Raw genomic sequence first — 21,251 nt, forward strand, 5'->3', positions numbered from 1 at the left:
CCAGAGGACCTGCCAGACTGAGTTATCCAGCAGGCAGCTGCTCAGTGATCCTTGAAACGACTGTGCGCAGAAGCATAGGCCACAGACAGAACCTTGGAGGTTGAGCCCTAGGGAGTAATCCAAACCACAGTGCTGCCTCTTGGCCTTATAAGTACTCTGAAGAACTGACCAAAGTCACAGCACTTACAACTATAGACTGACCTTGTCTCTGTCCCAGATGCCAGCTTTGGGTGCAGAAAAAACTGCACCACATTGCTGGCTCCGAGCCAGGGTCCCAGTCTCAGCTTGCCACAACTCACCAAGTGACACACAGCTCTGGGAAAATCACTTACATCTAGAACTTCAGTCTCTGTATCCATAGGTGTGACTACTTCATAAACGGATAGCCTCTGTTTCCATTAATGGTGCCTAACTGAAATAAGAAGGGTCTAGCCTTAAGTAGTTCACTCTCTGTGTACCTGGCCTGGGGAAGGGGAATAGGCAAGTAAGGTTCTAGAACACTGGTGTACAGGAATTTAAAGATGGGGAAGGGGGAGGGGAGGATGCAAACAAACAATTACATTTACAAGGTGTTTAATTTGTGCTTCATTCTCAGCTGACTCCCCGCTCCTCATTCTCCACATAGTCCACAGTAGCAGAGACTTCCGTGCAGTCCACATTGCTTCTGGTCCTGAGGAGGCTATAACACCATTCACAGTGAGCACAAATCTAATGAAAAGGTTTTAGGAGCTTCTCCCAGCTTCTGTTTTGAGTTGGTTGAGGCTCAGAGACTCGTCCAAGGTCTCACAGCCCCGCAGCCCTGGAGGGAAAGGGGGCACCCGGGGCCCCGCCTGCCTTTGTGCCAGCCCAGTGGCCTGGCTCACAGACATTAGCATTCCAATGGCCCTGGGACCCTTTGTCCTCCAACCGAGGCTAAGGGGTGGGATGGGGTGGGTTGGGGGCAGGGCACCATAAATCTACCTGCTTGTGTGTGGAGACAAGGTGGAGGAGGGGGTGTGCAAGATTCATGTGCTGCAGGGTGGGCAGACAAAGGCAAAGGCTTTTTCGGCCCCGCTTAGAGATCTTGCGGGTTTCGGGATAGTAGGCGCGGACAGTGACCTCAGATGGCAGAAGCTTCGGTAGCCAAAGAAGCAGAGCGCACAGGAACGAGCTCGAGCAGCCTGAGTGGTTTCCAAAAGCCACCGAAGGATCGTGAAACGCCGCCAGCAGGGAAGTTCCAGGACGATGGGGCGGTGCTGCTGGGTTAAGGACAAGCGAGAAATGATTTCAAGCCCTACTGGCGCAGGAGCTCTTTGGGAACAGAGGCGTGAAGACGTTGCCCACCTCGACACTTTGTCCACCGTGATGCGGTTCCTTATACAAGGAAGCCCCTCTCTGCGGGCAAGGAACACCCAGTTTCTCAGCAGTTAAACCAAGACCCAAATGATTCATTCTCTGCCTCTTCCTGACTTGGAGAGTTAGGCTGACAGCTCCGGTGTGCAATCACCCAGACCCGTGGTATAGCAGCCCAGCATCCGAGTGGGTTAAACTATGTGTGTGCTTTAATTCGCGGGGCGGAGGACCAGTCTGTGCATTGGTTGACTTATAGCTCCTTAATGAGCGCCCAGGAACGCAGGAGAGAGATTTGGGCAATGAGTGTCCTGCAGTTCCTGGACTTGGCAGCCTGGGAAGACACTTGACAAGCTTAGAGGGGAGGGTGGTTTGCACCAAGTCTTGCTCTGGAAGGAGCCTCCCACTCCAGAAAGTCCTCTCCAAACTTTTGGGTGGCCCAAATGCACACCCCCTTAGGCTTCCCCACTCCCATCCTCCATGTCTCTTCTATCTCCACATAGAGCCAATATATCTTTGACCTTGAATGATTTTTGTCTATATCAAGGTTACTGTCCCTGGAGGGCAGAGACCTTCCATCTTTTTATGGCTGCCTATACCCCTCCCCCCCCAATGCCCAGCAAGTAGCCAAAGGTTACTTGATCTACGTCACACAGAGCTGTTGACACCTGCCCCTGAGCTGTGCCCCAGGTGGACCATTGGCTGTTACCGAGCTCACTAACAACCCATTAATCTCCTCTTCACAGATTAAAGCCACAAAATGAAACAACACTCACTGGATTCACTTGTTTGCGAGTGTTCCCTTCCTGCCCCCAAACCCTGTCCCTGATAAAGGAGGAAGCTTCTCTGAGCTCCCGTTAGGGACCAAGGAGGAAGGGACAGGAAATGTTCTATTGGAAGTAGTCAGGGCCCAGGAGAGATAGACAGAGAGGTACTGACTAAGCTAGCTCACGCTCTCCCACATGCAGTCCCTGCTAGAGCTGGCCTTACTTCTTTTCAGGATCCAAGGACCACCCACTGTGGAGTTCAACTAGCAGACAGGCTTCCTGCCTTTCATTTCTCTATGCCCAAGTGGCTGGCAGACCGAGGCGGGGTCCTTATAGCTCAGCCTGGCTTCCCAGACTCAATGGAGGGAAACAGTTCTATTTCACCTCAAGTGAAAGAGATTTATTTCTTAATGAATGTTTAAGGCTGTGCATGTCCGTGTGGTACAGAGATTCCAGCTGGATCTACCACCTTCTCTGCTGCCAGCTGCTACATGGCTTGAATCAAGGCACCACAATCCAGTCCTTGGTGCCTAAAATGCTCTGGGGCTCTAAGCACCTAGGATAGATTGCTGGGATGCTCAGCCATCTCCCCCTTCCTCCCCGCAGTGCGCATTCCAAGGACTCTACAGCTGACTTACTGCTTTCTCCCTTCTATAAGTGGGGAGTGGCGCTAAATCCAAGCTAATGGAGTGGGGACAGAGCCTACAACAGTGGGTCACCTCAGAGAAAATAAGAGGATTAAGCCAGTGATTCTTTAAGACACTTCCAGCTCTCCCAACACAATCCTCCTGGCCTCCTGCACCCAAGGGCCCCAGAACCACCCCAAAATGAATTCTCACCTCTTTCCTCTCACCCATCCTTGTCCCAGCCTCAGCCCAGCAGTGGCTGCAACTCTCCCCATCTCCTGCACACAACTGAGTCTCCTTGCTGAGATAGTCCATCTTTTATTGGTTCAAAACCTCCTTCACCCATCCCAATAATCTTATGTACAAAATACAGACTTTGCCCATCACAAAACATCATCAATAAATACAAATGTACAAAACAGGGGAAAGGTATATAATTTACCGTAACAAAATTCATTTCCAAAGGCATTATATCATTTACAAACTGATTTCCTGCGTGCTTTTAAAGAGACACGCAGCACACATTTCAGGCACCGGGGCGGGCGCAGAGCAGAGCGCAGGGGAGCTGGGGGATGGCTCCTCCCTGCCCATGAATGCTTTCCCAGTTCGCAGCCTGCTCTCCAAGAGTGCAATGGCTCGGAAAAGTGCAGGAGGAGAAGGTGGAGGAGCACCTTCGTGGATTAAGGCAGAACGAAGTGGCTGGAAACCCTGGATTTGATATGAGTAGTAGAGAAGGTCGGCAGTGTCTTTGGGGGCGGAGCGGAGGAACAAGCCCTAGGACCAAACATTGGATATCATCTCCTTGGGGGAGGAGTGGCGAGAGACAGACTCAAAGACAGAATGAGAGTAGGGTGATAGGAAACTGGACATCTCCAGTGGGGTGGCTCATCATCTTTGGATGAGATTTTGGGGGGTGGTTTCGGGGAGGAGCCTTAAATATGCACACTGCAATGCCAAGAGTTTTGTGAGAGGAACACGAGTCCTCGGGGCGCCTGGAGGGTCTGTGGGCATCTGCCAGTGAGGAGCAGACAGTCTTAACTTCCTCCCTCTCTTTCGGCACCCAATGGCCCAGAGATCTACTAGCCCCTCACAAGAAGTCAGAGAAAGCCAGGGCGCCAGGGTGGGAATAGCTCGGGGAGGTGGGCACCCGAAGCCCGGGGCGCTCCTCCAGAGAAGCGATGGGACTCAGGCTTCCAGCCTGGGAAACTGGGGAGTAGAGGGAACTCCAGTCTCCCGGGGAGCCGTCATCAGGGGTGCTTAGCTCCGCAGAGGGCTCTGACCCATAGAAGCTGTGGTCCGCTATGCGCAGCGTCTGAGTCAGGGCCCAGATGTAGTTGTGGGCGAAGCGCAGCGTCTCTATCTTGGTGAGCTTCGCGTCGTCGGGGAAGGTGGGCAGGACGCCGCGCAGCGCGTCGAGGGCCGAGTTGAGGTTGTGCATGCGATTGCGCTCGCGGTCGTTGGCCTTCTTGCGTCGGCTCCGTCGCTGCTTGCTCAGCGCCAACTCGCTCTTGGGTCGGCTTCGTCCTCCGCGCCGCGCGCGGAGCTTCCTCGCGGCCCCTCGACAGCTGCCGCCTTCTGCTTCCCCGCCGCCGCCCCTCAAGGGGCGAGTCGCGGGGCTAGATGCATCGGACCCGGCACAGGGGACTTCGTTATCTGAGGCTCCCGGGAGGGGCTGCTCGATCTTGTGCGTCATTTGGACAGGGGTTACACCCAAGGGATGAGGAGCCATCCTGCGGCGGGGAGGGAGGGAAGAATGGTAAGATGTGGATCAGTCATCTGCAGTAGTCCCTGATTCTGAGGCCAAGTGGAGAGACTCAACCCTAACGACACCATCGAGCAAGAGCCACCCCGCTCCAGATCATAGGTGCCCACTGTCTTCCGTGTATCCCTCGGCCACCTCCAAGTGTTATTACCTAGTTCTCCAAGCGCAAAGGAATGGCGAGCAGCGGGCTCCGGGGAGCAGAGGGGAGCTGAGTTAGTCAGCTCCGCCGTCCCAAGCTCTGCTGAGTCGCCGGCGCCCCCGCCTGGGGGCAGTGACTCCAGTTCCAAGGGAGAAGAGAAGCGCGAAGGGTGTCCGGAGGGGAGGGGAGGGGGGCTTCCCTGTGGCTCTCTTGGCGACGTGCTTAAGACAGCGGGGATTTCTTGAGCCACAAGTCGTGTGCCCCTTTGGCACGCTTTATCTGCTCGGGCCGGGCCTGGAGCGTGCCTGCCCGGCTGCTGCCCGAGCCACCGGCCAATCAGCGCTGGGGCCCGGGGGCCGCGCCACGCGAGCCTGCTCCTCCCCCGCGGGGCACAGCTGGATTCCGGACAAAGAACGGGGTCGGGGGAGGGGAGTGCCGCTCTGTTTGCTCTCTCCCCGCGGGCTCGGTCCCAGCAACTCTCAGTTCCTCAAAGAACTTCCTTTGGCTCCGACCTGGCCTGGCCAGACCGAACCGCTTGTCTCTTCCCTCCTTCCCTCGCGTCTGCCCAGACCCTCTCCTGGTAGCTTGAAGGGGGGCTTTGGGGAGCTTGTGGGGGACGCTAGCCCCAGAGAATGTAGTCGTGGAGAAGGAGGAGGCTTCCTCCAAATCAGCCGTCAAGCGTCAAGCTAGTGGCAGAGGCGGATCAAGGAGCCAGGGGTCCTGGGAGTAGCCTGAAAGGGGGGGGGGGGTCCACTAATTCGGATTGCCAATATATTGGTCAGATTAAACAATACGTGGGGGAAGTCGACAGACTCTTATCTGGAAAGGGAAGGCAGAGGACACCGGAGGAGAGAGATCCTGCTTGAGTTCCTTCTATTCAGAAACCTTTTCCAAGAGGTGTTCACTTCCCAGACAGGCGCTTAAAGCCCTACCCTATTCCCACCCAAATGAGAGTGGCCGTGGTGAGACTCCACTGGGGACTTTGCTCTACCGCGGTTCTCAGACAGTATCCTAGCGTTGAGACGGGGCCTGGGTGGGCAGATCTGGGAGGTGTGAGGAGGTCAGGAGAGGGGCCGAAGTTAACCTCGGTTAAGTCTGTTGAACGCCTACGGTGTGTTAGCACTGCACGCAGGGGTCGGATCCGTTCTCCCCTGTCCCCCCCCCCCCACCTTGATTCTTTTCTTGTCCAATCACAAGCAGGAAAGGGGGGGGGGGTCCACGATCATTCAAGAATTGCTGGCAGGTACAAGAGAGGATTCTCCAAGACCTCTAATTTGCCCCTGTTGGCACAGATTGGAAATGTTTCCAAAAGTGAAGCTGGAAAAAAAAAAATCTATTCTCTTTTCGTCTGCCGTCCCTCCCCCTAATCCCCGCCTCAGACACCCCGTGGTCTTCTGCTTCCGGTCACTCAGGGTGAGGGGTTGTGGCTTCCGCTGCTCTCTCTTGTCTGGGATGTGTCGGGGCAGGAAGCCAGGCTGGGAGGTAAGGATCTTTAAGCAGTAACATCTTCATTTTCTAGCGGGTCCAAAGGGAGAGACCAGGTCAACCTGGGAAATGAGGGGCTGGAGTGAGGGGGATGAAAGGGGATGGGAGGCTGCAATCCTTGGTGAGAAATGTATGCATTTTCCTGCCCATGTAATTGTAACCCCTCTGTACAGTATGTTTTCAAATAAAATAAAATAAAATAAAATAATAAAAAAAAGGGATGAGAGGTATGAGGTCTGCTGCTCTGCCGTAGCAATGGCCTCTCCCTGAGCAGAATGCTTGGGAGGTGAAATTCTCTTCTGGGCTGAGGGTGCTAGGCTTGAGAAGCAGGGAGGGGGTTCCTGTGATTGAGTGGAGGTGGGGACCATGCACTTTTGTGAATGGGGGTGCTGTCCTGTGGATTCCAGCTGCTCTGATCTAGGCAAGAGAGCACTTTCCTGGCCGAGGAGAAATTAAGTTAGGTCAAGGTCAGGATCAGCCAAAACCTTCCTGTGCACATAGCTCTTGATCTTATTTGGTTCTAGTTCTTCTCATAGGTCATGACTTACTTCAAGCTTGCTTCTAATCCTGAGAATGGGAACACTAGACCCACTTTACAGATGGAGAAGTCAAGGCCCAGAGAGGGAAAGTGACTCATCCAAAATCACACAAGTTCTATCAGAGTCATATGGTATTCAACATCCATCTCTCTTTGTCCTAGATCTCTCCCCATCCCCCGCACTGACTGCCTCTTCCTTGAGTTGAGGAGAAAACTGGAGACCTCAAAATGCAGAAAACAGAGGGAATCTGTGGGAAATAACCTGATCAGAATTGGAAATTAGAGTATTAGAATTAGAAATTAGAATTAGTAGTGGCTGCTTTCCCAAGTTCACTCAGGCTCCATCTTACTACTTTTCTGTTCCATACCTCAGCCTTGCTTGATTTATAAACCCGTAAATTAGGAAGTGGGAAAGCAATCTGAAAACATGCTTCCTCAGTATCATGGGACCCAGCCAGCTCCATGGAAGGAGACCCCACCAGGATGGTCCCCCCCCTCTGCTGTGGTACCCTAGAGGCCTAAAGAACAGGCCCCCTCTATCTGGCCATAGGCTTTAGATGGGGGACGCAACTTGTCCTGGCTGGGCCCTAGCCTGAGAGGGCTAATGGATATTAGTTACACTGCAGGGCGAGCCTCCTGTGCCGAGACATTCTGAGGGTTCTTTCCAAAATGTCTTGATCTATAGAGAATTCTGTTCCCGCTGGGAATTCTTACCCAGACTCCTCAACACCATTCTGCCTCTGGAGCCTCCAAGGCTTTCAACTGCCAATACCTGCTTTGCGCAAAAAGCAGTCAGGGTGAGGAGCGCGCATCCGTCAGGGGTGGAAATCCTTGGGCTATGTAAGGACGCACCCCTGCTTTTCATTTGGTCAGAAGGCTGGGTTAGGTTACTAGGAGTCTCAGAGGTTTAAAGATCAAGGATTTCTACCCTCCCTCTTAAGCTGCTGGGGACGCACACACCCCTCTCCAAAGTTAATTCCTGTGCTTTTGGCGGCGGAGGCGCAGGCGGTGAGTGCCCGTTGCGCGTCGGCTGTGGTTGTCAAACAGTTCTTCCCATCCCGAGCAGGGCCTGTTTCGAACAGTCCGGAGTCATCCACCGCTTCTGAGGCCTTTGGGAACCCCTCTGCCCTGACCTTAGGAGACCTAGGTTTGCCTGGAGGCCGAGGGGATTCAGGAGAGAAATGACAGTGAGAAGTGTAAAGACCACGGGCAGATTGGAAAAGAAGGAAGGCGTCGGCTGGTCCTACCGCCTTCCGGTGGCTGGGGGGAAATCCTAGCATTGCCTGGGGGCCCTTTGAGAATCCAGCGATGAGGGGGGGACTTGGGGAGCTGAATAGCTAATGGCTTGCCAGAGGAGGGGGCTTCTTTCTCTCGCCTTCTCTTCGGCACTGAAAGAGGGGAAGACAAAAATCTGGCGAGCGAGCTGCTGAGGCCGGGACTGGCCACTTCAAACAGCCCTTCAAACAAAAGGAGACGACGAAAAGAAAGCCCCACCTGTCTCCAGTGTTTGCTAAAATAATAATAAATAGATTTCGTTTAATAAATAATTACAAGAGATTGTAAAGTGGAGTGCTTTGGACAACATCTACGGCGGGAGTCGGCGCAGCCAGCCGTCACCTGCTCCCAAGGCGGACAACTTTATTGTTAAGCCACCCCCCAACTAGTTCGCCTCAGATAAACTCTCCCTGGTTTTCACAATGACTGTTTACTCATAGTTAGCACAATATTACCTTTGCCGTGATAAACCCGGAGGGGGGGAGACCTGGCCCCTAGCCCCTGGGCACACCTGTCCCAGAAGCTGACACACGGATTTGGCACCAAGCAGGCCTCCCCCCCGGGGGCCCTGCCCCCGTGTACATTGGCCCAATTGCCACTCATTTATAACAGGTTGGCTGCAAGGCCTATCTCGGTCCTATTTGCCTTCTTTTATTGAAAGCATATGGTTTCCAGGGGCTCACTAGCCCCATATTTCATCTGCCAGGAGCTGGGGCGCTTCCGCTGGTTGGTGCTGCCCAACGCGCTGCTCCCCACCCAACGGCTGCTTTGCCAGCTGAAGGGATGGTGGAGGCTGGGTGGGGAGAGATAAGACAGGCTTCTCACAGGCTTTGAGAGACAAGCCATTCCCTCAGTGATTCCCCCCTCCCCAGGCCCTGGGACCCCGCGCGCTCTTGAATGGATGTTGGTTCCTTTTCTTGGGTAGGTGAGAGGGCGCCATATGCTACCCCCCTGAGCGTATGCGGGAGCTCGGGCCGGGGAGTCCTAGAACAAAGGGAGGAGAGGGCCAGGACACTCAGGAGCACCCGAGGTCTTTATTCCAGATCCCCCTCCCTCACTAGGGCCGCCTTCCCCCCGCCCCTGGGCGTCCGCAGCAGCTCGCGCGCACTGCTTGGAAACAAAGTGCCCGCATTATTGCTACTGCCGCCGGCAGAGACCCTGAATGCGTGAAAAGGTACATTGCGCATCAAGACACCTGTTGAAAGGGCGCCTCTTCTCAGCGCTTCTCTGCTCTCTGCACTGGGTCCTGAGCTGCAGAGGGAGGTGGGAGGGTGGGAGGAGGGAGAGATACTGTGATTTGTGGCGACATATGTTGAGCAGATCGGTGTGCACTCATCACAGGGACACACACCCCGCGAGAAGGAGCAGCTGCTCTCCTCACCTTCTTCCCACATAATACCTGGGCCAGGCGCTTTGGCCTCCCCTTTTGAGACTCCAGATCTCCCCACCCCTCTGTCTTCCACCCCTCACTCTCTGCCCTAATCTTGGCAATTTAACTGTACGACTTTATTGTCAAATATAGCAGATGCCCATTTGTTCCCAGTGCCTGACCCCAAACACACAGACACACATACAGACACACACATACAGACACATACACACAAGCAAACATCCACAGAAAACGCCACGGATAACACAGATGCTGAGTGCAAAATGCCCATATGTCCAGATCAGTGCTCTCCTGGGCTGGGGAAACAAACAGGCTGTGTGATTTTTTTCCCCCTCCCCAGAAAGAAAGAAACAACAGAAGCTGGATAGGTTGGGGAGGCCACCTCCCGGCTTCTGTGACAGTGAGCTTGTCCTTTGACACAGGGGGAGGGAGGGGAGGGATGCACTGTCGGGCGCTCCAAGCCAGAAGAGCTTGGCTGGGGGTGCAGAGCGCTGAACTTAAGGTGCCCAAGAAAAGGATCATTGAGCGCAGTGGAGAGGACTCCAAGGTCTGGAGGTACCTCTCAAGCATCTGAACTGTGGTTGCACGGGTCTACCTGGGTGCACTGGGAGCTATGCCACATACATGGACCCAGAGTTACTTGGTCACATTTCTGCCTTCTTGTGTTGTTGGAGAAATGACTATGTTTAAAGACCCTGGTTTCTGTGGTAAAACATGGTGGGAAGAGCACTAGATCTCTCTCTCTCTCTCTCTCTCTCTCTCTCTCTCTCTCTCTCTCTCTCTCTCTCTCTCTCTGTGTGTGTGTGTGTGTGTGTGTGTGTGTGTGTGTGCCTAGCTCTACTGCTATCCCTGTGCTACTGTGAGCAAATTATTTAAACATGGTTGGCCTCAGTTTCCCATCTATTCAAGAAGAAAGCTGTGAGGAAATCCTTCCTGATTTCCTTTTCAAGTCTCCAAAATTTGGACGTCATGAACATCAGTGGGCTCCCACTGTAAATGCAACTGATCCTTTCCCCCATGCACACTGTTTCCTGAACCTGGTCAATGAGTCTTTTATCAGGAGTTCCGGGCTGGGGTAAGGGCCACAGTGGGAAAGACACTGGGGTTTAGAAAGTCACTCTCTGTCCCCTCTGTCCTTCAGTCTTTGGATCAATGTGACTCTGGGTGACTTTAGTTTTTCAAATAGGTAGTCCCATTTTATTTTATTTTATTGCAGTATTAGGATTCAACTTGGAGCTTTGTACATCTTAGGCAAGTACCTTACCTCTTAAGTCCCCTCTTCTGCCCTTTTTCATTTTGCTTATTTTTGGATAGGATTTCATGCTTTTGCCCAGGCTAGCCTTGAACCATGATGCTCCTTCCTCCACCTCCAAGTAGCTGATATTACAGGCATTTACCACCACACTCAACCCCTAATTTTTTTTATTTTTATATAGTTTATTGGAAAGCCATTATGGGAGTCAGGTGCCAGTGGCCCATACTTGTAATCTAAGCTTCTCAAGAGAAAGAGGTCTGCAGGATTGCAGTTCAAGGCTAACTGGCAGGAAAAACATCAATAGACTCCATCTTAAAAAGTAATCAGAGCTGGCTGCCAGTGGCTCACACCTACAATTCTAGCTACTCAGGAGGCTGAGATCTGAGAATTGTGGTTCAAAGCCATCTGGGGCAAGAAAATCAGTGAGACTCTTATCTCCAATAAACCACTAGAAAACTGGAAGGGCGCTGTGGCTCAAGTAAGTGGTAGAGCGCTTGCCTTGAGCTGAAGAGCACAGGAACAGCGCCCAAACCCAGAGTTCAAGCCCCATGACCAAAACCAAAAAAAAAAAAAAGTAATCAGTATAAGTGCATATATATATATATATACATATATATATATATATATATATATATATATATGCACACACACTATTTTTAGTTACTAATTATGCCTCAATAAATTTTGGGGAAAACTACATTAAAAACAAAAACAAAAACTAATCAGTAAAAGCAGAGCTGGAGGCATGTCTTAAGTGGTAGCACACCAGCTTAACAAATACTAGGCCCCGAGTTCAAATCCCAGCATTGCCAAAAGAAAAGAAAGAAAACCATGTTGTAACACCCTTCAAAATATGTTAGATATTCAGAATTTCTAACATGTTATGCTCAATATAAAACATATGCAATGTATGGTTTACAAATTATAAATGTACTTTTAAACCTAATATAAACCAGGTAGGATTTTTAAAAATTTTTATTGTCAAGGTGATGTACAGACAGGTTACAGTTACATAAGTAAGGTAGTGATTATATTTCTTGTCTAACTTGTTACCCTTTCCCTCATTTTTCTCCCTTTTTCCCTCCCTCCCCTCTGAAAAAAATTCAAGTGGGATTTTGAGGTAGGTAGCCATATGTCATTTTGGATAGATACCTAGCAGCTGTGTGTAACCTTGGCCTATTGGCTCAACCCCTCTGAAGGTGTCTTAATTTTCTGTTAAAGGGGATAACAGTACCTGCTTCACACAGCTCAAATGATTCTAATTCCTATAATATAATTAGCAGTAGCATGTAATAAGTGCTCAGTCATTTCTGAATAAATATGATGCATAAGTATAAAATATATCTCCAGCCAGGTGTCAGTAGCTCACATCTATAATTCTAGCTAATCAGGAGGCTGAGATCTGAAAATCTTAGTTCAAAGCTAGCCTAGGCAGGAAAGTTCAGGAGACTCTTATCTCCAATTGATCACCAACAAGCTGAAAGTGGAGCTGTGGCTCAAGTAGTAGAGTATTAGTCTCGAGCACAAAAGCTCAGGGGCACTCCCTAGACATTGAGTTCAAGCCCCCAGTACTAACACAAAAACAAAAACAAACCATGTCTCCAAAGAGATGTGTATCCAGGGAGCAAAGATAATGTAAATAGAAGTAACTAGAAGTTCTAATACACGGTCCTTCTTGCACCACTCCCTCCACGAACCTACTTTGGAGTCTATAAATGCTATAAACAGCAACACCACTTTGGCTGGCATAGTCTTCATCAAATGAGGCAGGCAGCTTGCTTGGAGATCAGCATCTTATTAAGTTAGGAGGGATGACTTACCCATTCATTGGTACTTGTGGAGTGGGAATAATAAGTCTGATCCCAAGTCTATATTCCATCTACTGAAATCCTCCTGCTCTCAGCTTCCTGAGAATCACAGGACTGATGTATATATTGGTCTGTCATGGGCTTGAACTCAGGACCTGGGCTCTGGGTACTGTCCCTGAGCTTTCCCCTCTTCCCTATTCAAGGCTAGCACTCTTTGAGCCACTTTGAGCCACAGCACCACTTGTGGTTTTCTGGTGGTTAATTGGAGATTAGTGAGGGATTGACCTTTCTTTCTCCTCCACTTTCCTAACAATCAGAGTCTCACAAAGTTTCCCGCCTGGGCTGCCTTTGAACCACTATCCTCAGATCTCAGCCTCCTAAGTAGCTAGGATTACAGGTATGAGCCACAAGCCTCCTGGCAATTCTTTTTTTAAAAGAGGTGTGTCAAGGCTTTGACTGAATGAAAATCTTTACATAAAAATCAAGACAAAATATACTTAAACATTGAAGTCTTTAGCAAAAACTTACTGAAATGGGCTAGGCAATGTGGTCAGTGGTAGAGTAGAACAGTGTTTTTGTTAAGAGCTCAGAGCCTAATGGGGAGGTAGCTACCTAGAGCAAGAGTTATAGACCAGATAACTAAGTTTAAGCTTCTGTTGGGGTATTTGCGGGCAAAGACATTGGAATCAAGGCTAGCAGGAAGAGTCCAGGGCTTGGATTCTAACTCCAACCCTAGGCTGCTTGCTTCTATGTTCAACAAAAGTGATCATCTACCTACTCCCAGGGAATGAGTGATCAAGAACCAATTCCAGCAGGAATTGGAGCTGTGGCTCAAGTAGGAAAGCACTAGCCTTAAGCAGAAAAGCTCAGAGGCTGGGTTCTGGTTGCTCAGGCTTGTAATCCTAGCTATTCAGGAGACTGAGATCTGAAGATTGTGGATCAAAGCCAGCCTCTGAAAATGTTTATCTCTTACCTTTCAGCAGAAAAGCTGGAAATGGAGGTGTAGTTAAAGAGCACAAAAGCTTAGGGAAAGTGCCCAGGCCTGAATTCAAGCCCCAGGGTCAGTATACACACACACACACACACACATACACACACACACACACACACACACACACACTCACACTCACACACACACACCATCTAATAGCATAGAGGAAATAACAGCACTCAGCCCAAATCTATTCTAGGACTAAACAAGCTAATACATACATAGTACTTAGATTAGGGCCCAGCTCTTAGCAAAGCAATGCTTTACTAAGGTTATTCTGTGGGAGCCTCTGAATGAGCTAAACACCCCTGGTCTCTCCCAGGGCTGACACAGACACTAACAAAGCAATCATACTTGGTAATCCTAGTGAGATCTCTGAGTGATAGTTGGTGGCAGGAGGATTCAGAGGTCAGAGAAGATATTCTAGGTAGGCACAAAGAGATGGGAAGATCTGAAGTAGGAGGGATGGTGGCCTATTGATCATAGGAAGGGATTTGTGGAGGAGAACACTGAATGAGGAAGAGGTTCATGATGAAGCTTGAGACACTAGTAAGGCTGGTCCTGCAGAGCATTCTGAGCATTTAATCTGAGAGTTACAGAAAGCCATTGAGTGGTTCTGAGCTGGGGACAACCATGTCCATAATGTAGCTTTATAAAGGCCAGCAAATATGCAAAGAACAGAATGACACAGACAGCTTTTCACTGCTATTGACAGAATACTTGCAAAAACAATCTCAGAGGAGCAACACTTTATTTTGGCTCGTGGATTCAGTCCACAGCCACTCAGCTCTCCTGTTGTGATAAGACAGAATCATGGTGGAAGTCATAGTGGATCCACCTTATGGTGGCTGGAAAGTAGAGGGAGAGGGTGAGAAAAGGGGTTGGGGACAAGATAAATCCTTCCATGTCATGCCCTCCAGTGACCTGCTTTCTTCAGCTAGATTCCACCTCCATCACTTCCCAATGGTTCCATGAGTTTTTTTGTTTTTTGGGGGGGTCCGGTCGTGGGGCCTGAACTCTGGACCTGGGCGCTGTCCCTCAGCTCTTCAGTTCAAGGCTAGCGCTCTACCACTTGAGCCACAGTGCCACTTCCAGCTTTTTTCTTTTTGCTTATGTGGTGCTGAGGAATCGAACCCAGGGCCTCAGGCATGCAAGGCAAGCGCTCTACCACTGAGCCACCTTCCCAGCCCGGTTCCATGAGCTTTTAGCACATGGTCTTAGGTCACTTACAGAGGAGAAGCCAAGAAACCTGTCCAGGTGAGAGAGCCTGGATTCTGACTGGAGCCAGAGCTCTGAGCATGGTGAGAGTTGGGTGGACTTAGCTGGGAGAGGAAAAGAAGCTCTAGAGGTGGATTAAACATGGAGAGGGATGGTAGATATGATGGAGACAACTCTCTGTGGGACAGAGCTCTCTGGAAGATGTGTATTTAGTGCCTTTGAGATGTCGAAGTTCAGATGTTGGTGGAATTATGGCCCACACATCTTGCAAGAGATCTGGGAAGGAGATGTACACTTATGTGCTGGCTAGGAGTAGACAACATGTGTGTGCATAGATGAAACGGTTTAGGAGAAAACATGGAATGAAAAGAAGGCCCAGAAATCAGTGTGAGAAACACCAACTTCTAAAGGCAGAAGACAGAAGCGGAAGGAAAATGGACACGTGTGTGTGTGTGTGTGTGTGTGTGTGTGTGTGTGTGTGTGTGTGTATACATGAATGATCTTTTAATTCTTCTTGGAGCAAGGCACTTGGATTGAGTGAGTGTGGAGGAGTGGAAGGTTTCATTCAAGTATAGGAAAGCCTTAGTGGGGTGCCAGTGGCTCATGTCTGTAATCCTCAGGAAGTCAAGATCTGAGTATCATAGATCAAAATCAGCCCTGGCAGAAAAGTCCATGAGACTGTTATCTCCAATTAACCAGAAAAAAGCTGAGATGGAGCTGTGGCTCAAATGGTAGAATGCCAGTCTTAAGTGAAAAAAACTAAAGGAGAATGTCCAGGCCCTGAGTTCAAGCCCTAGTACTGGCACCAAGAACAAATGAACAAACAAAATAAATAACAAAAAAAGAGAAATCCTTGTCATTAGAAAGGCTTTCTAAGTGCATGAAAGTCTTCTACAAACAGCAGAGTACTCTACAAACACATGAGATGTAGGTTACTATTCACCTGCTATAGGAGGTAAAAGCTTGAGTAGAGAGTGCACAAACAATATGGAAATCATCCTTGTTTTTGTTTTTGTTTTAACTATTCTGTTTTTGGTTGTGTGCTGGTACTAGCACTTGAACTCGGAGCCTTGTGTTCTTGTTTGGCTTATTTTGGCTTTACAGTAGCAGCATGTAATAGCATAGGGCAAACATTGCCATTCCAAAAGGGAGGGATGGGGACACAGAAAGGAGGGATGGGACCAAAGTAAATCTGCAGCCCAGAGTGCAGACATTAAACCCTGTAGCTCCATGTACAGCGTCTGGAGGTGTATAGTGGCAGGTTGTGTGTTCCAAAGGGCTTGGGTTGGCCTTACTTGTGTCAGTCCACAACGATCTCTTTTGGACCAGCTTTGCTCACTGCCCATAGCCTTCCTGAGCAGACATCTGCTTCACATTCCTGGCATGTCCATCCTCCTGGAGTCTCCAGGGCATCTTTGGCTTTGCACCTCTCTCTCAGTCTCTCAGGCCTCCCCCCAGGGACTCCAACTCTGTTACATACTGCCTGACTCCAAGGCTCTTCTTTGAAATCTGGGTGGACCTTTCATGACCCTGTAACTCTTGTGCCCTGCATATCTGCAAAACCAGCATTGTGTGAGGACAACAAGGTGTTACTGTCAGCTCAAGTAGTAGCCGGCCCCCCTCAGAGCATGGCTGCAGTGGTATCTAAGTATTTAGATAATCTGGTGAAACACTTCCCTAGATGGCCTTGTGCCAGCAGGGCATCCAGGACCTCTCATCTCAAAGCAAAGTCTTTCAGCTGAGTTTATGACCATTTCCTTAAGTCCTTAACACCCTTGAGGTTGAGCTGTCAGGGCCCAGCCAGGTCCTGAGATACCTTCACGGCATCTTTCTTAGTGCCTTAGTACAAAACACTTCTCTTCTTTTAAAGCTATTTTTATTTGAAAATGCTAAAAAAACAGAGAGTTTACAGTTACATAGTCAGGCAATGTTACCCTTCCCTTGCTTTCTCAGAGTTTTTCCCTTCCATCCTACCCACAAGTTGTATAGTTTATTTTCAACATAGTGTCCAGTGAGTACTAAAGCATGAACAAAATACAAAATGAAAATAAATTCTTTGCCAAGATGCAACCCAAATGACTTTTAGTTCAATCCTGAATGGAATCCTCATTCCTATCTGAAACCTCAGCGAGCAGGCTTTACTTTTCACATTCCCATTGGTATTCAGATCTTTTGAGTTTCCTCATAATGACCCAGTAAGTGCTGCTTCCATAATATGGAAATTCTCTACCATTATCTCCACATTTTATTCATGCCAGCATTGTGGCTTGAACTCAGGGCCTTTCATTCATTCACTTAAGAATAGTTCTCTGCCACGTGAGCCTCGGCTTCTGGCTTTCTGCTTGGAAATTAGAGTCTCCAGGACTTTGCTGTGCAGGTTGGCTTTCAATCATGATCCTCAGATCTTAGCCTCCTGAGTAGCTAGGATTACAGGCATGAGTCACTCCTGCCCAGAGTCATGGACCATTCTTATAATCATATTTTTGAATTCTTTGTCTGAGATTTCATTCACTTTATGATTGTTTGTTGCCATGTAGTTGTTGAGTTTTGGAGTAGTCATGCTTGTATTTTCCATATTTCTGCATTTTTGTCTTGGGATTCAGTTATCAAAAGCCAGGTTGTTGGTTGGAAAAGCTAAATGCCTGCAATCCTTCAGTTGAAATATTCTCAGTGTTCTCAGGGCAATGGCAGAATGGGGGCGTCGCTTCTCACCACTGGACAGAGATATCTCAGCTGCCCAGTATTTGCTTACATGCTCAGGACAACAGGCTTGGGTCCTCAGCTCTGCTCCGATGAAGAGAAACTACCTATACTCTCTTTGTTGTCTGTTGTCCACTTCCTCATTGTTTTCTTTTTAGACGCTTCCTTTCTTTGTGTGTTGGGAGCTGCTGTGGGCTGTGGGGAGCTTCACAGTTGTGGGCTGAGCAGGTTTTACTTGCAACACCTGCCTTTGTTTTTTGTTTTTGTTTTTTCAGGAATCACCCACTCCTTTCACACTTTTAGGGCGGCCCAGCCTGGCTTTCTTCATCAGGATCCCCACCTAACCCGGGCCCCATGGATCCTTTGATCCATTTTGGAAAAGCCCGATGTTCTCAAGGAAGTCTTTTCTCTTCCTGCCATCCCAGGCAGTGGCGCTCCTAGGTCTTTCCTTTAGATTTTTCAGATAAGAATCTGATATAAGCTCCTTCCTTCTTCAAACCCTTGAGTTTGACCACATGTCAAACTCTCTGCTTGTTTTTCCTGAATCCCGGTGCATGATGTGAACACCTGACCATTTGGAGGGCTCCGGCTCATGGAAATGACTGTCTTTTCTTAGATTGCTTTATCTGAATGCTACATGTGGGAAAACTGAGTGCCACTGAAGACCGTCCTGCCTGCTGAGGACAAGGTTTGAAATTGAGCTGGCTCTGCTAGAACCCACAGGCACTTCCCCACACTGGGACAGGGGCTCTGGTTGTTAATTACCTGCTCCAGGGAAAGGTGAGAGAGGTTGGGCTGGAAACATTATTGATTCTTCTAAGGCTTAGGGACAGTTACTCCCCAACTCCTCTCCACCCGCACCCCCCCTCCTCTGGCAGGCCATAGGGCCTAGCACCATTGAAATTCCTGTCCCCAACCTCAGCCAGTCCCTGAACATATGTTTCACCCTGAAAGGAACAATGGAGCCTCCAGGCTTAATTAAGACCCCACAAAAAAAAAAAAAAAGTGCTTGGCTGAGCTGGCTTTTTCACTCACCCCACCCCCACACTTCTGTGTCTGCTCTTTCCTCTGTGGAAAATGAAAGGCACCCAAGGCACACGGGCTCCCACACACGCCTTGCTTTTCTCACAATCTGACTTCCTTCCATTCTTCCATGTGCTGGGGTGGGAGAAGAGGTTGCCTGGGTTTCTGGGCCAGCTTGTCCTAAGTCCCTGGCCCAGCTGTAGAAGCAGGTGGCTGGTGAGGGCCTGCAGGGTCTCCTGTTCCTAGCAGGGCTGCCTTCTCCAAGCTAGGTCTCTAACTAGATTTGGGGTGCAGGCTAGCCCACGCCAGAAATTTGACTTAAGAGTTTAGTGAGAGATTACACAACAAAGGTCTGCACCAACTAGAAGATGGAGCCCCACCTTAGTTCGGTAGCTGATCTTTGGGGCCAAGTTCACTGGCCCATGAAGGCTCATCTAAGGGCTCAGTGTAGCACAGGCACTTGAAGGATTTTTATGTTGAACAAATGTATGACTTTTTAGCAAGGCCATATATTGAGTGCTTAACAGCTCTTAGCCCTCATAAGGTGGTAACATCATCCTGTTTTACAGAGGAGGCTATCAAGGCACAGAGACAGCAATCAAATTGTACATGGTCACACAGTAGGTACGTAGAGCCAGGAAATTCAAATCCAATCCATTGCTGGTAAAGTCCACACACCCTACCTAGGCTGCCTCCAATGTGAGAACAGACCTGAAGCATCACGGGATAAACAGACTCCTCAGATTGGCCACCAAGCTGGCCAAGAAATTGAGCATGCCAGCACATTATAACCTGACCTCTCCATTATGTGCAGGCTTTTGAAAAAAATTGCTGAGTGAAGTCCCTCATTCTCCCCTAAAGTTAAGCACTATAATTCTGTGATCATGTCTTTGATTTTCTTTACCCTTGTACTATCAATTGTGGTCTGAATATGAAATGTAGCCCACAGGCTCAAGTGTTGAATGCCTGGTCCCCAGTATTGGGGGACATAATGGACAGATATTTGGGGAAACTTTGGGATGTGGAGACTACTTAAAAGAAGCAGGTCATTTCAAGGCTGTACTGAGTTCTCAGCCCCCTCCTTACTCTCTCCTTCCTGTTCATCATGAGGAGAGCGCCTCTCCTCTTCCATACATTTAGGCCACCATGATGTTCCCTCTTAGCACATGAGGTCAAGAAGACATGGGCTAACTTCTACTTTTTCTTTTTTTTAGTGCCAGCCCTGGGAGTTGAAATCAGAGCCTGGGTCTGTCCTGGGCTTTTTTTTTTTTTTTGCTAAGGCTAGTACTCTACCACTTGAGACACATGCTCCATTTTTGACTTTTTGCTCATTAATTGGAGATAGGAATCTCATAGATTTTCTTGTCTGGGCTAGCTTCAAAGTGCAGTCCTCAGATCTCAGCCTCCTAAATGCTAGGATTACAGGCATGAGGCATCTAAATTCTAACAAAGAATGTCTACAGCTGGGAGATGTGGTTCAACTGGAAGAGCTCTTGTCTAGCATGTACAAGGCCCTGGGTTGTCTCTAATATTACAAAAACAAAGAAGCAAAAAGCCCCCTAAACCAAAATAGTGCTTCGATAAATAGGAGTTCTAAACTTTAATGTAAACTTAATGAAATAAAGTTTATTAATCCTATATGGTTGACAATATTTTTAATAATATGTTAAGACCTCTCCTCAGAGGTATAGAATATGCACACATATATATATTATTCATATTTGAATTTTTTGTTCTGTACATATTTAGATGTACGTAATGCACTTAGAATTAATTTTTGGTAAAGGTGTATGAAGGTAGGGATCCAACTTAAGACCTGAATATCACTTATGAACGAGACCATCCTTTTACAGCTGTTCTGTACTTTAACTCTATCATCGATCCCAATGTAAGGTTTGCTCTGTCTACCCACTCACCATTTTGTTATTCCTGTATGAGTTATTAAATGTAAATGAGTGAGGCTGGGTGCTGGTGGCTCATACCTGTAATCCTGGCTACTGAAGAGGCTGAGATCTAAGGACAGCGGTTCAAAGCCATCCTGGGCAGAAAAGTCTCCGTGAGACTTTGAGCTCCAAATAACCACTCAAAAACTGAGGCTCAAAGTGGTAGAGTGCTAGCCTTAAGCAAAAGAGCTCAGAGACAGCACCCAGGCCCTGCCTGAGTTTAAGTCCCATGACTGACCAAAAAAAAAAAAAAAGAGATACAAAAATAAGTTACAGATCTGGGGGGGGGGGTGGATCTGTACAATGTATTCTTGTCCTTATGGCTTTATTATCCAACAATTAAACTATGGCAGCAGCCCACAAGGCCTTGAAGCCTAGGGTGTATGTCTTACTCTGCTCATTTTCCTTCCTACTCCAGGACAATCTTGTGAGGCTGGGCAAGGAAACAGCCTGCTCAGCTTCTCCTGGCCAGCTGTGTGAGCAGGTCCTCTGTGGGTTACCGTGCATGAAGGCAGAAGGGATGGCTGGAAGGGGAAGGCAGAGGCTGCCTGTCCACTCCTTCTAGAAGCCAGGAGTCCTCTCCCTATTTGCTTAACAGGCAAATTCCTACCTACCCTTCGAGGCCCCAGCCCCAAAGCACCTCCTCGGGGAAGCCTGCAGCAGGTGGCCACCTGCCTTGACTTCCCCACTGCATCCTGAGCTCGGGAAGGGCAGGGCTGATCCTGCGTTAGGAGCATCCAGAGCCAACCTGCCTCTGGTGGGCACAGGCAGACTGCAGGTCAGGGGCACCCCACTCCCTGGGATTTTCCACAGTGGGGTCCCGCTTCCTTCCCTTCCTCTTCTCCCCCGTCCTTCCTCCTGTCTTCACTCCTCATCCTCCCTCACCTTCCTCTCCCCCTCCTCTTTCTCCCCTGCGCCCCAGACCGCGGCGCCGGCCCTGACCGCTGCAGTTCCCAGCCTTGGCCGACAGAGGGCGCCGGGCCGCCGGCCGCGCCCCGCCCG

General features: G+C 49.2%; 1 protein-coding gene across 1 annotated transcript; it reads right to left on the bottom strand.

Moving 5' to 3' along the window:
- Positions 1 to 3,809: 3,809 nt before the first annotated feature.
- On the bottom strand, positions 3,810 to 4,451 carry Neurog3 (neurogenin 3). The gene has a single exon (XM_042696273.1). It carries the CDS (start codon positions 4,449 to 4,451, stop codon positions 3,810 to 3,812), a length of 642 nt encoding a protein of 213 aa, XP_042552207.1.
- Positions 4,452 to 21,251: the final 16,800 nt, after the last annotated feature.

Source organism: Dipodomys spectabilis, unplaced genomic scaffold (assembly GCF_019054845.1).
Source record: "Dipodomys spectabilis isolate Male_0828 unplaced genomic scaffold, ASM1905484v1 ptg000207l, whole genome shotgun sequence".
Taxonomy (NCBI): Eukaryota; Metazoa; Chordata; class Mammalia; order Rodentia; family Heteromyidae; genus Dipodomys; species Dipodomys spectabilis.

Excerpts from the sequence above, each read along its gene's own strand:
- Neurog3 (XM_042696273.1), bottom strand. The coding sequence starts at position 4,451 with ATGGCTCCTCATCCCTTGGGTGTAACCCCTGTCCAAATGACGCACAAG.